The 11,664-nt window shown below is 34.8% G+C and overlaps 2 protein-coding genes across 3 annotated transcripts; both read left to right on the top strand.

The window, feature by feature from the left end:
* The first annotated feature begins 219 nt into the window (after positions 1-219).
* POL (Protein phosphatase 2C family protein) lies at positions 220-6,366 on the top strand. Of its 2 annotated transcripts, XM_088219494.1 has the most exons (5): positions 223-793; positions 938-3,380; positions 3,986-4,099; positions 5,506-5,770; positions 6,096-6,366. In XM_088219494.1, the coding sequence occupies exons 2-5, from the start codon at positions 1,158-1,160 to the stop codon at positions 6,209-6,211; spliced, it is 2,718 nt and encodes a 905-aa protein (XP_088075620.1). In that variant the 5' UTR covers positions 223-793; positions 938-1,157; the 3' UTR covers positions 6,212-6,366. The 2 variants fall into 2 exon arrangements, with proteins under 2 accessions (XP_088075621.1, XP_088075620.1); XM_088219495.1 differs by lacking the exon at positions 6,096-6,366 and having other exon boundaries at positions 220-793; positions 5,661-5,702.
* Positions 6,367-9,733: 3,367 nt separating this feature from the next.
* On the top strand, positions 9,734-10,984 carry LOC110820030 (germin-like protein subfamily 2 member 4). The gene is made up of 2 exons (XM_022049401.2): positions 9,734-10,123; positions 10,232-10,984. Exons 1-2 carry the CDS (start codon positions 10,009-10,011, stop codon positions 10,777-10,779), a joined length of 663 nt encoding a protein of 220 aa, XP_021905093.1. The 5' UTR covers positions 9,734-10,008; the 3' UTR covers positions 10,780-10,984.
* Positions 10,985-11,664: the final 680 nt, after the last annotated feature.

Here is an 11,664-nt window from a genome sequence, read left to right as displayed (position 1 = left end):
AATAATTGAAAATTTAATTAATTAATTAAAAAAAAAAATTTAAGGATTAGTGTCCCCACCAAATTGACGATCATGATGATGTGTTATGTTTATTTGACTCCAACACCACCAATCATTTGCATGGAAAACTTTAAAAATTCAAAATCCTCAAAAGAAAAACGAAATTAAAAGACCCCCAATTCCCAACTTTTCAACGTAATTATTTTAAATAATTTTTCATTTTCTTTTTTCAGTTTTTTTACCCTCCCAAACCATTTGAAAACCCTAAGAAAGAGAACCTCCCCCCCCTCCTCTCCTTGATGAACTCAACTTTGATTCTTCTTACTCAGAAAGACCAAATCGTTTCTTTTTCTGGGTTTAATATTTCAACCAACACTCACATTTCCTCTGCTTTTGATTTTCTTTTTTTAATTTGCCAGCAGGAGAGCTCTTCGCTCTCCATTTCTGTTCACCTTCTTCTTTGTTTTCCTTGTTTTCTTTTTTTGTTTTTTTTTTTTTTTTGTTTTTAAAAAGAAAGAACCAAAAATCTCTCCTGGGTTTTGCTCATTGAGAAGAGTAATGAAGATTTTGCACAGTTGCTCATGTCTGCATGATTAAGTCTTATGGGTCGAATCAATCTGACCTTGTTATTTTTTTCTGGGTACTTTGTCAGATTCCATAAAAATCTAAATGGGTTTTGTGTCTTTGTTTGTATCTGATGTGTTCCATTTACTGTCCCATGCCGCTCCTTTAGATCTGTTTACGGGTTGTGCTCGATCCACTGCTTTATTCACGCTCCAACAGTCTTCTCAAGGTCAGATCACCACCATTTCACTGTTTTTGTTATTGCCCTTTCTCTATCTATTCTGTTTCACTCTTTTGTTTTTCTACTTCTTGGAGAATTCAGCTGCTCACACAGCTGACCACCTGAACTTTGTGTTTGCTTTGATTTTATCAGGAACTGTTGTGTATTTGGGACTGTGTTTATATGCTTTGAGTGTGAGAATTTGATGATGCGTAATTTCCAGATAAATCATTTGGTGGTTGAGGGGTTTATTGGGTATTTGATATTTCCTTCGACTTCTTTCGTTCAGTATCTATTTGCTTATGGTGAAAAATCACATAAACCCTCCGTATTAGAGGTCTGGATTGAGAGGTTTTTTCTATTATCGTAAGTGATGGGTAACGGCACTTCGCGTGTTGTTGGTTGCTTCGTGCCGTTCAATGGGAAAAGCGATGTTGATTTAGAATTCCTTGAGCCGCTGGATGAAGGATTAGGCCATTCATTTTGTTATGTTCGGCCTACGATTTTTGACTCTCCTGCTATTACTCCATCAAATTCTGAGAGGTTTACTGTTGATTCAAGTGCCCTTGATTCTGAAACTTTGAGTGGGTCTTTTAGGCATGAAACCGTAGAGGATCCTTCAAGCTTACATAGACCCAACAAAAGTTTCTCTGAGACCACATTTAAGACAATATCTGGGGCATCTGTTAGTGCTAATGTCTCTACGGCTAGGACTGGTAATCAGAGTGCATTGTTTGCCAGTGATGTTCAAGAACCTGCTGCATCATTTGAGAGCACCTCCTCATTTGCTGCAATTCCTTTGCAGCCAGTACCTCGTGGGTCTGGACCATTGAACGGGTTCATGTCTGGACCTTTAAACGGTTTCATGTCTGGACCCTTAGAAAGAGGTTTTGCTTCTGGTCCTTTAGATAGGGGAGGTGGTTCTATGTCTGGTCCAATTGAGAAGGGGGCAATGTCAGGGCCTCTTGATGCTACTGATAAATCCAACTTCTCTGCTCCACTTGCACGTGGACGTAGAAGACCTCGATTCCAGCATTTCATGAGAAGTGTGAGTGGGCCGATGAGAAGCACTCTTTCCAGAACCTTCTCAAAACATTCAATGGGAACAGGTTGTATGAATCGATTTTTTTTGCATCCTGTGACCCAATTGGCATGGCATGCCAAGGAGCCAAAATTTCGAACAGAAGCCTCTAGAAACTGTCTGGAAATTGGACCATCCGAAGGGGAATATGGGAATAGTCGTAACTTGCAATGGGCTCATGGCAAGGCTGGTGAAGATAGGGTTCATGTTGTGCTTTCAGAAGAACAGGGATGGTTGTTTATTGGTATATATGATGGTTTTAGTGGACCAGATGCACCAGAATTTTTGATGAGCCATCTCTATAAAGCCATAGATAAAGAACTGGAAGGGCTGCTTTGGGATTATGAGGATAAGCCTTTAGATGACAAACTTACTAAAGCTAGAACTGCTGATGCTGATTTTCACTGCAGCCAAGATGACGAGCCAAATTCTCAGTTGAGTCAAGTAGCTTCTTCTGGAGCAGAGGAATCATGTGATCCTGGAACTGTCAGTGTTCAGTCATCAAATACTGAAATAGTTGAGGAAAATGAAAATAGGAGAAGAGTTGAATCACAATCTTCTACTTGTGAAAATCCTAGCATCTCAGGTGCTGCATCTGTTTCTGTTCCTCCTGCAAATTCAGCTGGTCAAGGCAGTAAAAGCATGCGGCTCTATGAGCTACTTCAGATGGAAACATGGGAGGGACACGGTTCTTTCTCATTTCTAGAGGTTGAAAACAGAATTGAGGATTTATCTGAGTGCCAGAAAGATCCATATAATAAGGATTCGCGGGAGTTGCTGAACCTCAAGGGAGGCAGTTCAAACCATCGGGGTGGAGATCTATCTACTTCCAGAGAAGGTGGAGGGAATGGACAGGATTCTATTAATGAAGGTACTTCAGTTGGCCTTTCTGTCTCAGGGCAAAGGCACGGTACAAGGACATCTTTGATAGGCTCAAAGATTAGAAGAATGTACCGGAAACAGAAGTCTCTAAGGAAGAAGCTATTTCCTTGGAGTTATGATTGGCACAGAGAAGATACCTATGTTGACGAGAGAATGGTGGAGTCCATGGGACCTATTAGGAGATGCAGATCTGGAGTTGTCGATCATGGTGCTGTTTTAGGAGCAATGGCTAGAGCTCTTGAAAGTACTGAAGATGCATATATGGAAATGGTGGAGATGTCTCGTGACACAAATCCAGAGCTTGCTTTGATGGGATCATGCGTCCTGGTGATGCTAATGAAGGATCAGGATGTGTATGTCATGAACCTTGGTGATAGTCGTGTGATCTTGGCACAAGAAAGGCCTAGTGATCGCCAACCTAATCCCAATTTTGCAAAGGATGATCTAAGGCATAGGAACAGGTCCAGAGAATCACTAGTGCGAATGGAGCTGGACAGAATATCCGAGGAGTCTCCAATGCATAATCAAACCAGTCAGGTTAATATGATAAATAAGAACCGGGACATCTCAATGTGCCGATTAAAGATGAGGGCAGTTCAACTTTCAACTGATCACAGCACAAGTGTTGAACAGGTGTGCTTCCACTTCCTCTGAAAACTTTAGATTTGTTTTCTATTGGATATTATTTTTCCAATTTGCTCATAGATATTTATCAGTTGACTGTGCACTTGTACACACTGGGAAAAAAGATTTTTAGTCCTTAAAGGTGCACAAATATCTGAACTCTTTTGATCTTTTACACATAGACAAGTGAGACACTTCCTTTGTTATTGTAAGATAAAATTTTCTTTGAACTGACATTTTGTGTACTTGCCATGCGATGGTGTCGGAAATCCAAACTGGAATGTGGTGCCATATATGTCTTGCAAATACATGAATGTGCTGAACCTCAGGAAAATAGAAGTTTCTTATGGTAGATTTGAAGATAAGAGCACACAGAACTTCCATGCGAATTTAAATCTCAGCAAATATTTTTTCTTTAGTTCTCATTTTTTTCTTTGTATTATTAATGGGAATACTGCACCACTCCATCTGTCGAAAACAAGTTCACTTATTATTAAATCAAACCAAATATTGACTGCTCCGAAGTAGAAATGTATTGAAACAAAAGAAAAAAGTTTTGTTTAGTTTAGCAGTTGATTAGTTAAAAATCTTGCTTGATGATTTCCTTAATACAGGAAATTTTAAGGATAAAAGCTGAACATCCGGATGACAGTCAAGCTATTCTAAATGATCGAGTGAAAGGCCAACTTAAGGTGACCAGAGCATTTGGTGCTGGGTTCTTGAAGAAGGTTGGTGGAACTTGTAACTTTGATCTCTCACTTTCCTTGCAGTGTGATGCTCATACTGTAACTTATTTTATGATTTAATTATGTCCAAGTAGCATGCTGGTTCCATCAATTGACTGGATTTCATATATGGGAAAAATGGGGAAAATAATAAATAGCAGCAAGATTACGGTCTGTTGGAAAAGTGTGCAGTAGAGATATTGTTGACAATGAGAGTAGCAATTGCTTTATTCTTTCTTCTGGCTGAAATTAAGACGGCCTCTTGTGATGTGGTAGATTTTAGATCTGGACTGGATGTCAATATCATAAATAAAATGTAGTGAAAGATTAGTGCTGAAATGATAGTGAAATCTAGTATATTTAGGTCAAGAAATTTGAGTTTCCGTACCATGTAAATTGTGAAAAAGAATCATGGAGGTAAATAGTCATCAAATGAGGACTGTTCTTAGGAATATACATGTATTTATGTATAATTATGTTTATGCTATTTGTAGTACTCATTTTGGAAGTCCCTAAGATATCTTGCTTCATTTTTGTTAAATCTTATAAAGTTATTGTATAAGCTATTAATGATAAGAAGCAACCCCACTAAGTAGGTGGGATTTCAATTGGCCTCAGCATATAGTAGGATGTGGAAGAAACCAACTTGAGTTCTGATAATGGGTTCACAAAATGACTCCAAGACCACTCCAGAAAAATCACTGGGGCAATTTACTGGTAGACTTACACACGATTTTGTACTGTCTATGCATAGAACATGTGAATTGGGATATGCTAGGTGCTTTTCTTATACTGCAAATAAATTGAACTAGGGCCTAAAGAGAAGTTCCAAAGATTGTGCCAATCTGCATGTGATAAATCGAAGACTAGTCTTATGGCCTGGAATTTAACACAGGGGCCTTTACCCCCCTCGTATTAGAATAAATCTAAACAAAGTTGAAATCTAAAAATTCGGGGAAGCTCAAGAAATTTATTTATAGCATGTGTTGCAGGGTTTGAGCGTCTAAGTTGCAGTTGTGGTCTGAAGAGAGAACAAAATTGTTAATTTATCTGTGTATCAGATTAACGAACCGGCACCTTCATATGTACATTTGAGTGTGTAAATGCACATGTATTTCCATATGTTTGTGATTCTGTACTGGCGTTTCTAGTTCATTTCAGGGATATCAACCACTAGAATTATTGGGTAAATATATTTAATAAAACAGGTTGAGATGCTATGTCAGGAACCTTCTGGTGTATTGATTGTGCTTACTTTCAGTTCTTGGGTATTACCTGTCCTGTCAAGTATCAATTACTATCTGCTATTGACCTTCAATACATATATATAATAGGTATTTCTTTGCATATAATGTCTGTTATTGGTTCTGTCATCTATGGCATGATGAATCGATTGGCTTTCTTTGCAGCCAACTTGTAATGAAGCTCTGCTAGAAATGTTTCGGATTGATTATGTAGGAACTGCTCCATATCTGAGCTGTATCCCTTTTGTTCTTCACCATCGGCTAACCTCAAGCGACCGATTCCTGGTACTATCTTCTGATGGGCTTTATCAATATTTCAGCAATGAAGAGGTAGTTGCCCATGTCACATGGTTCATGGAAAATGTGCCAGAAGGTGATCCTGCACAATATCTCATTGCGGAACTTCTATTCCGAGCAGCCAAAAAGAATGGTAAGTGGATCTACTTTCTTATTCTGTTTAATCTCATTAGGCTTCTGGCATTTATAGTTGAAGCATGACAAGTTTTACTCAATGTGGTGTGCTTGAAATGGTAACTAATTGGAAGTTGGAATTGCAAAATTTTATCTCTTGATTCCAACTCCTAAAGATCACAATAGAAAGAATTATTGTTCTCTGAAGAAAAAGAAAAGCATATCAAAAGAAACATGTGCAGTTTGTGAATTTGGAATACTATGCAGTATCAGACTGCCTGACTTCCTCCTGAATCCTGATTACTTGTTTGTAATGTAATGATCACTGAATTTGGTTGGTGCAGGAATGGAGTTTCATGATTTGCTTGATATTCCTCATGGAGATCGACGTAAATATCATGATGATGTTTCTGTCATGGTAGTTTCCTTGGAGGGTAGGATTTGGAGATCATCTGGATGATTTTCTTTTTTTGGTTTTTCATATTTGCATATTGTTTGAGCGTTGTAACCATTTTCAAGCAAGGGGTAAATCATCTATTTTGGAAATGAGAATCTCAGTCTTTACAATTTTTTTCCTTTAATAGAACTATAAAAATTTTGTTCTCTTATAAGGCAGCATGGTGTATAGTACATCCTACAGAAGGGCCGCACCTTAACTGTATTAGCCCATTGGTTTGGTTGAAAGCAATGGTGCCAAGCGTGGATTGCATAGCATGCAGTCTCCTCTTCACAGCAGTGTTTGTATAGAAATCTGTTAATGTCCTCCCTATCATTTGGTTTAAGCTTTAGTCAGAAAATTAGAGAATAGAGTTCTATACCTCTTTGTTTTTTTTTTTTGCTGTTTAGGGGTGGAGGTAGTCGGAATTAATGCGAAAAATAGGGTACTTAGGGTCGGAATCTTTCTTCCCAGCATAGTCACAGTTGTTCTAGATTGTAGGAGGCCATGCCCTATCAGTACTGAAACACAAGTTAGCTAGTCTTTGGCCTTTCTGGTACAATTGTAGTATAGTATGAATAAAGGAAAGGAAAGGAAAGGAAAGAAAAGACAATTTATTTTTCTTGATGAATTTTATTTTATTTTTAATAGTGCCTGTTGTACAAATTTCTCAAAGAGGGACTATCCCAAAAAAAGGTATTGTGCTGATTCTTTTGTTTCCATTACCATGTGCGCATTAATCCCAGGAATTTGATGTAGTGCAGTGGCCATAAAAGGGAGAACCATGCATGCTGTACTATGTATTTCTCTTCCTATCTTTGCTCTTATTTTACAACTTTCGAGGACCTTCTGGCCAAAGTAACTATACCTTGTAATTTATGTGTTTGTGTGAAAGTATTGTGTATGTTAGTATGTATATATATATATATATATATATATTTTAATCTTACACATCCTGCATTGGAAAAAGAAAAAGAATAATAAGATTGTAATGAATTGTCCCGGAATATATAATTTGGGAAACAATTTGATCAAATGAATGTGCCTAAGTTGTATAGAGGTTAAGTAATATATTGTTTTAACAATTTTTGTTTGCTCTCTTTGTATAAATTTTGTAGCCGGCAATTAATGTATATGATGGTAATGATAAAATTATATCATATTTGACAATTATTTTATTTGAATTAATAAGACGGTATGATTGTATATTCAGTTAAATTATCAATTTATCATTACTTTATTATATGTAATATTGAATAAAAAATAATATATATAAAAATATAATTAAATTTATATTTAAATAAATAATTATTACATATTATCACATTAAACTATTATATTTTTATAATATATAATTATTATTTATATTACCATATTAATTTTATTTTAATAAATTAAAATTATTCATATATTAAAAATAAATAATTATAATTACATATTATTATATTAAATTTAAAATTATTTTAAGAAATAAAAAATTAAAAAGTGTTTTAAATAATTATGTTGGTAAATAAATGAGAGTTTTTTTAGGGTAAAATAAGAATTAACAAAATTTAATGAGAGTATAACTGAATCAAAAATATGAGTCCATCAAAAATTACTGAATTAATGGTTTTAAAAATTCGTCTAAAATTTATCTTTTGGATACCATAAAACACCCTTAAATAACTATATTATCAGGAAACAAATAAGATTTCTTCATCCAAATATCATACATTACATTAATTAACCATGAAATACCATCATCCAATCAGAGGGTATGTTGTCAAACTACCAAATGAGAAACACAAGTTTATGGAAGGAAAACAGGTGAACTGAAGCACTATTAAGAAGGGAACTTTTTGGATTTTGTGGTGGTAAGGACAACTACTGATGTGGTTGTGAAATCAAGTTCTTATCACTAGAAGAGATGTCCTACAGGAATAAAATTACTAAATGATTCTCTCTTTAATACTTATAACACATAATCTATTACCAAGGGAGATTGAAAGAACTTTTAAGATGAGATACCAGATCTAAACATTTAGGGAATTCCAAATGGTAAAGTTCCTATGTTCAATAACCAAGGTGTGAGTTTATTTTGGTAAAAAGTGATTATCGTAACTCAATAAGAACTATTTTGAATTCCACCATGTAAAAGAATAAGTCTAAATTTATAGCATTACGAATAACTTAACCTACTTGACATGGGTGAGGGTTTCTATGTGTCAAAATTTATGAACATAGAGGGCAATGAGAAAGCATTGTTCTAGTGACCTTCAATCATTTATGAATATTACCTACTTATCATTTAATGGGAGTTGAACTTCTAAATTAATATTGGCTATGTCACAAAGATGGTAGTTTGGGTCATTATAAACAGTTTAGGAGATAAGAAAAGTGATGCATAGGCCAATGGGAAAAGTTACAAGCATGATGTTGGGAACCCGTGAAAGTATGCTACATTCTTCATAGAAGTTGATTTATAAAATATTTAGCTTTGTAGGTAAAATTGTGTATTGTTACGTATAAAGTACAAGCTTTTAATACAAATATATTTTTCTTTTGAGAAATTTAGGTACAAACAAAAGAGGTACCTTAAAAAAGTATATTCTAATTCTTAGACATCATTATTAACGAAAGAAATGAAGATAAAAGATACACAAAATATTGAAATTTTTACTAACTAATTAACAACAAATTTGGTGTCTAATATAACTGAAGAGCTAAAGTATGAGGAATAATAATAATTGCACAAAGGAGCCAAAATGAGTATTTAACCCAAAACTAATAAGAAAGAGAGGTGATCCAGAAGTGGGTAATGGGAGATCTAACCTATGTGTTAGATTGGGCATTATAGATAACTATTATATAAAAGCATCACAGAATAAGTTTTAATATGATATATATATATATATATATATATATATTAGATTTAATAAGATATATGAGAGTAACAAAAATAATAATAATAATAAAAAATAAGAAACTGTATGAGTATGCAAATTAGATTAAAGTGACATCTTTCCATTAATTAGGCCAAGAGTTTTGCTAAGTGAAAACTTTTGCCTCCATAACAAAGGGATGATGCCAAGTGAAGAACCATTTGTTTTGAATTTTTAGTAATGACTTTCATTTTAAAATTTAAAAAGAAAAACAAATGGAATAAATCTTTTGTTTTTGTTTTGCACTTTTTAACTCATTATTGAGGTTGAATTTTTAAAGGATTAAAATCAATAATTTAAAAACAAATGTCTTTTCCATGTCTTTTGTTAATTTATCGCAAAATGCAAGAACTTAGAGCTACTGAGTTTTGTAAATATTAGCTTTTAAGTCAATACTTCTTCCCCCTTTTTTAATGACAAAGCATCTTACCTGGCGCAGGCTTGAGCCATGCCACCTACAATTGCAAGACAATGAACATGACCATTCAACAACTGCATTCCTTTTTTTTTTTTTTTTTTTCTTTTTTCTTTTTTCTTCTTTAGAGAATACAACTCCACCAATTAGGATATTCCTAATTTTGTTCCTAATTAAGCTAATTATAATAACATCAAGTGCATATAAACAACCAAAAAATGAAATATGATGAAACCAAACTACTGACTCAATCTTCCATGTTAACTTGGTTTGGATTTATCAAGAAGATCATCTCTTTCAAGTCTCCTCTACACTGTTTTTCTGTTTTTTGTTTTTTGTTTTTTTTTTTGGGTATTCCATCACTCTCCATACATCCACCATTTATTTCTTTCTTTTAACAATTTTCTCCGCAGTATAAAAGTCAACCAAGTTCTCAACTTTCCATAACCCAACTAATCCCAATCTTCCTTCAATTTTCAACTATGGCCTCCATTGCTAACCTCCTCGCATCTCTCCTAATCCTCTCTTCCATTTCTTCCATCATCGGTAACGATCCCGATATGCTTCAGGACCTTTGCGTCGCCGATCGGACTTCAGGTATATACATATATATATATATATATCAATCTACTGTAAATCTCCTCACCCACCACAATTTATCACAATTAACAATTGGGTTTTCTCAATATATTTATTTTCTTACAGGAATCACCATTAACGGCTTTGTTTGCAAGGCGACGGCCAACATTTCAGCAGACGATTTCTTCTTCGACGGCCTGGCCAACCCGGCCACCATAAATAACTCGGTGGGTTCGGTCGTAACAGGTGCTAACGTTGAGAAAATTCCCGGTCTCAACACATTGGGCGTCTCGCTCTCCCGGATCGACTACGAGGCCGGTGGTCTTAACCCACCGCACACGCACCCACGAGCCACCGAGATGGTGTTCGTGCTGGAAGGTGAGTTGGATGTAGGGTTTCTCACCACCAGCAACAAGTTATTCAGCAAGACAATCAAGAAAGGTGAGATCTTTGTGTTCCCGAGAGGCCTGGTTCATTTCCAGAAGAATAATGGGAAAGAACCCGCCGCCGTCATTTCAGCCTTCAATAGCCAGTTGCCGGGAACTCAGTCCATCGCGGCTACTCTATTTGGATCTACACCTGCTGTGCCTGATAATGTTCTCACCAAGGCTTTCCAGGTTGGGACGAAGGAGATTGAGAAAATCAAGTCCAGGCTCGCACCCAAGAACAGTTAAAAGCATGTTGAGTGCTCATTCCAATCTGGGTCTGAATTTCTTTTTTTTTTTTCTTCTCTTTTTCAGTTTGTTTTTGCACGAATTTATTTTGAACAGTTGAGTATGCTGATATTAATTTCCTATACGGAACGGGAAATAATTAAGTGGGTATAGCCGCAATATTTGTAATTAAAAGTATTATTATGTCATTTTGAGTTAAAAATAATTCAATTTCATTGAAATACAAAAAGAAAAAAGTTTCTGTTGATTATTAATAAATAATAAATGGCAATGTTATGGTGTATGCCAGGTACTTGGAATGGGAGGAAAGAATAAGGAAAGTAAGACATGATGTTAGCTTTTTTTTTTTTTTTTTAATTTTTATTTTTGAAAAGTAAGTAGGATATGATGGGTTTTGTTTTAATTGATATAAATAATAGTGAAGGATTTTATGGAAGTCAAAATTTGTTGTAGAGGGGAGAGAGACTGCTTACCATATTATGTTTTTTTCCCTTTTAAACATGATTGGCAACATTGAATTCAATCATTCATGATAGAATGGAAAAGGCAAAATGAGTTCAACTAGTTCTAGCAAGGCTTATTAATTATTATGTTATCTCTTCTTTTCGATGATAAGGGATTATGATCGTATCTTTTCTAATACCTATTAATTATCTCATCTTTTTATTACAAATTATTTATTATTTCTACTTTATAGTTTTTTTTATTTACTGTCTCATTCTAACCAAGTAAATCTTATATTATAGAAAGACACATGTTGGAAAAAAATAGATATACACATTTAGTGGCAAAGTAAAGGTTTTTTTTTATATAGGTTTATCAAGTCATAATCACCTAAGATATGCCTTCCACAAAGCTTTTTCTAATTTTTACACCATAGAAAAA

This window comes from Carica papaya, chromosome 5 (genome assembly GCF_054855325.1).
Source record: "Carica papaya isolate Zhongbai chromosome 5, ASM5485532v1, whole genome shotgun sequence".
NCBI lineage: Eukaryota > Viridiplantae > Streptophyta > Magnoliopsida > Brassicales > Caricaceae > Carica > Carica papaya.
This window is presented reverse-complemented; position numbering and strand designations above follow the sequence as displayed.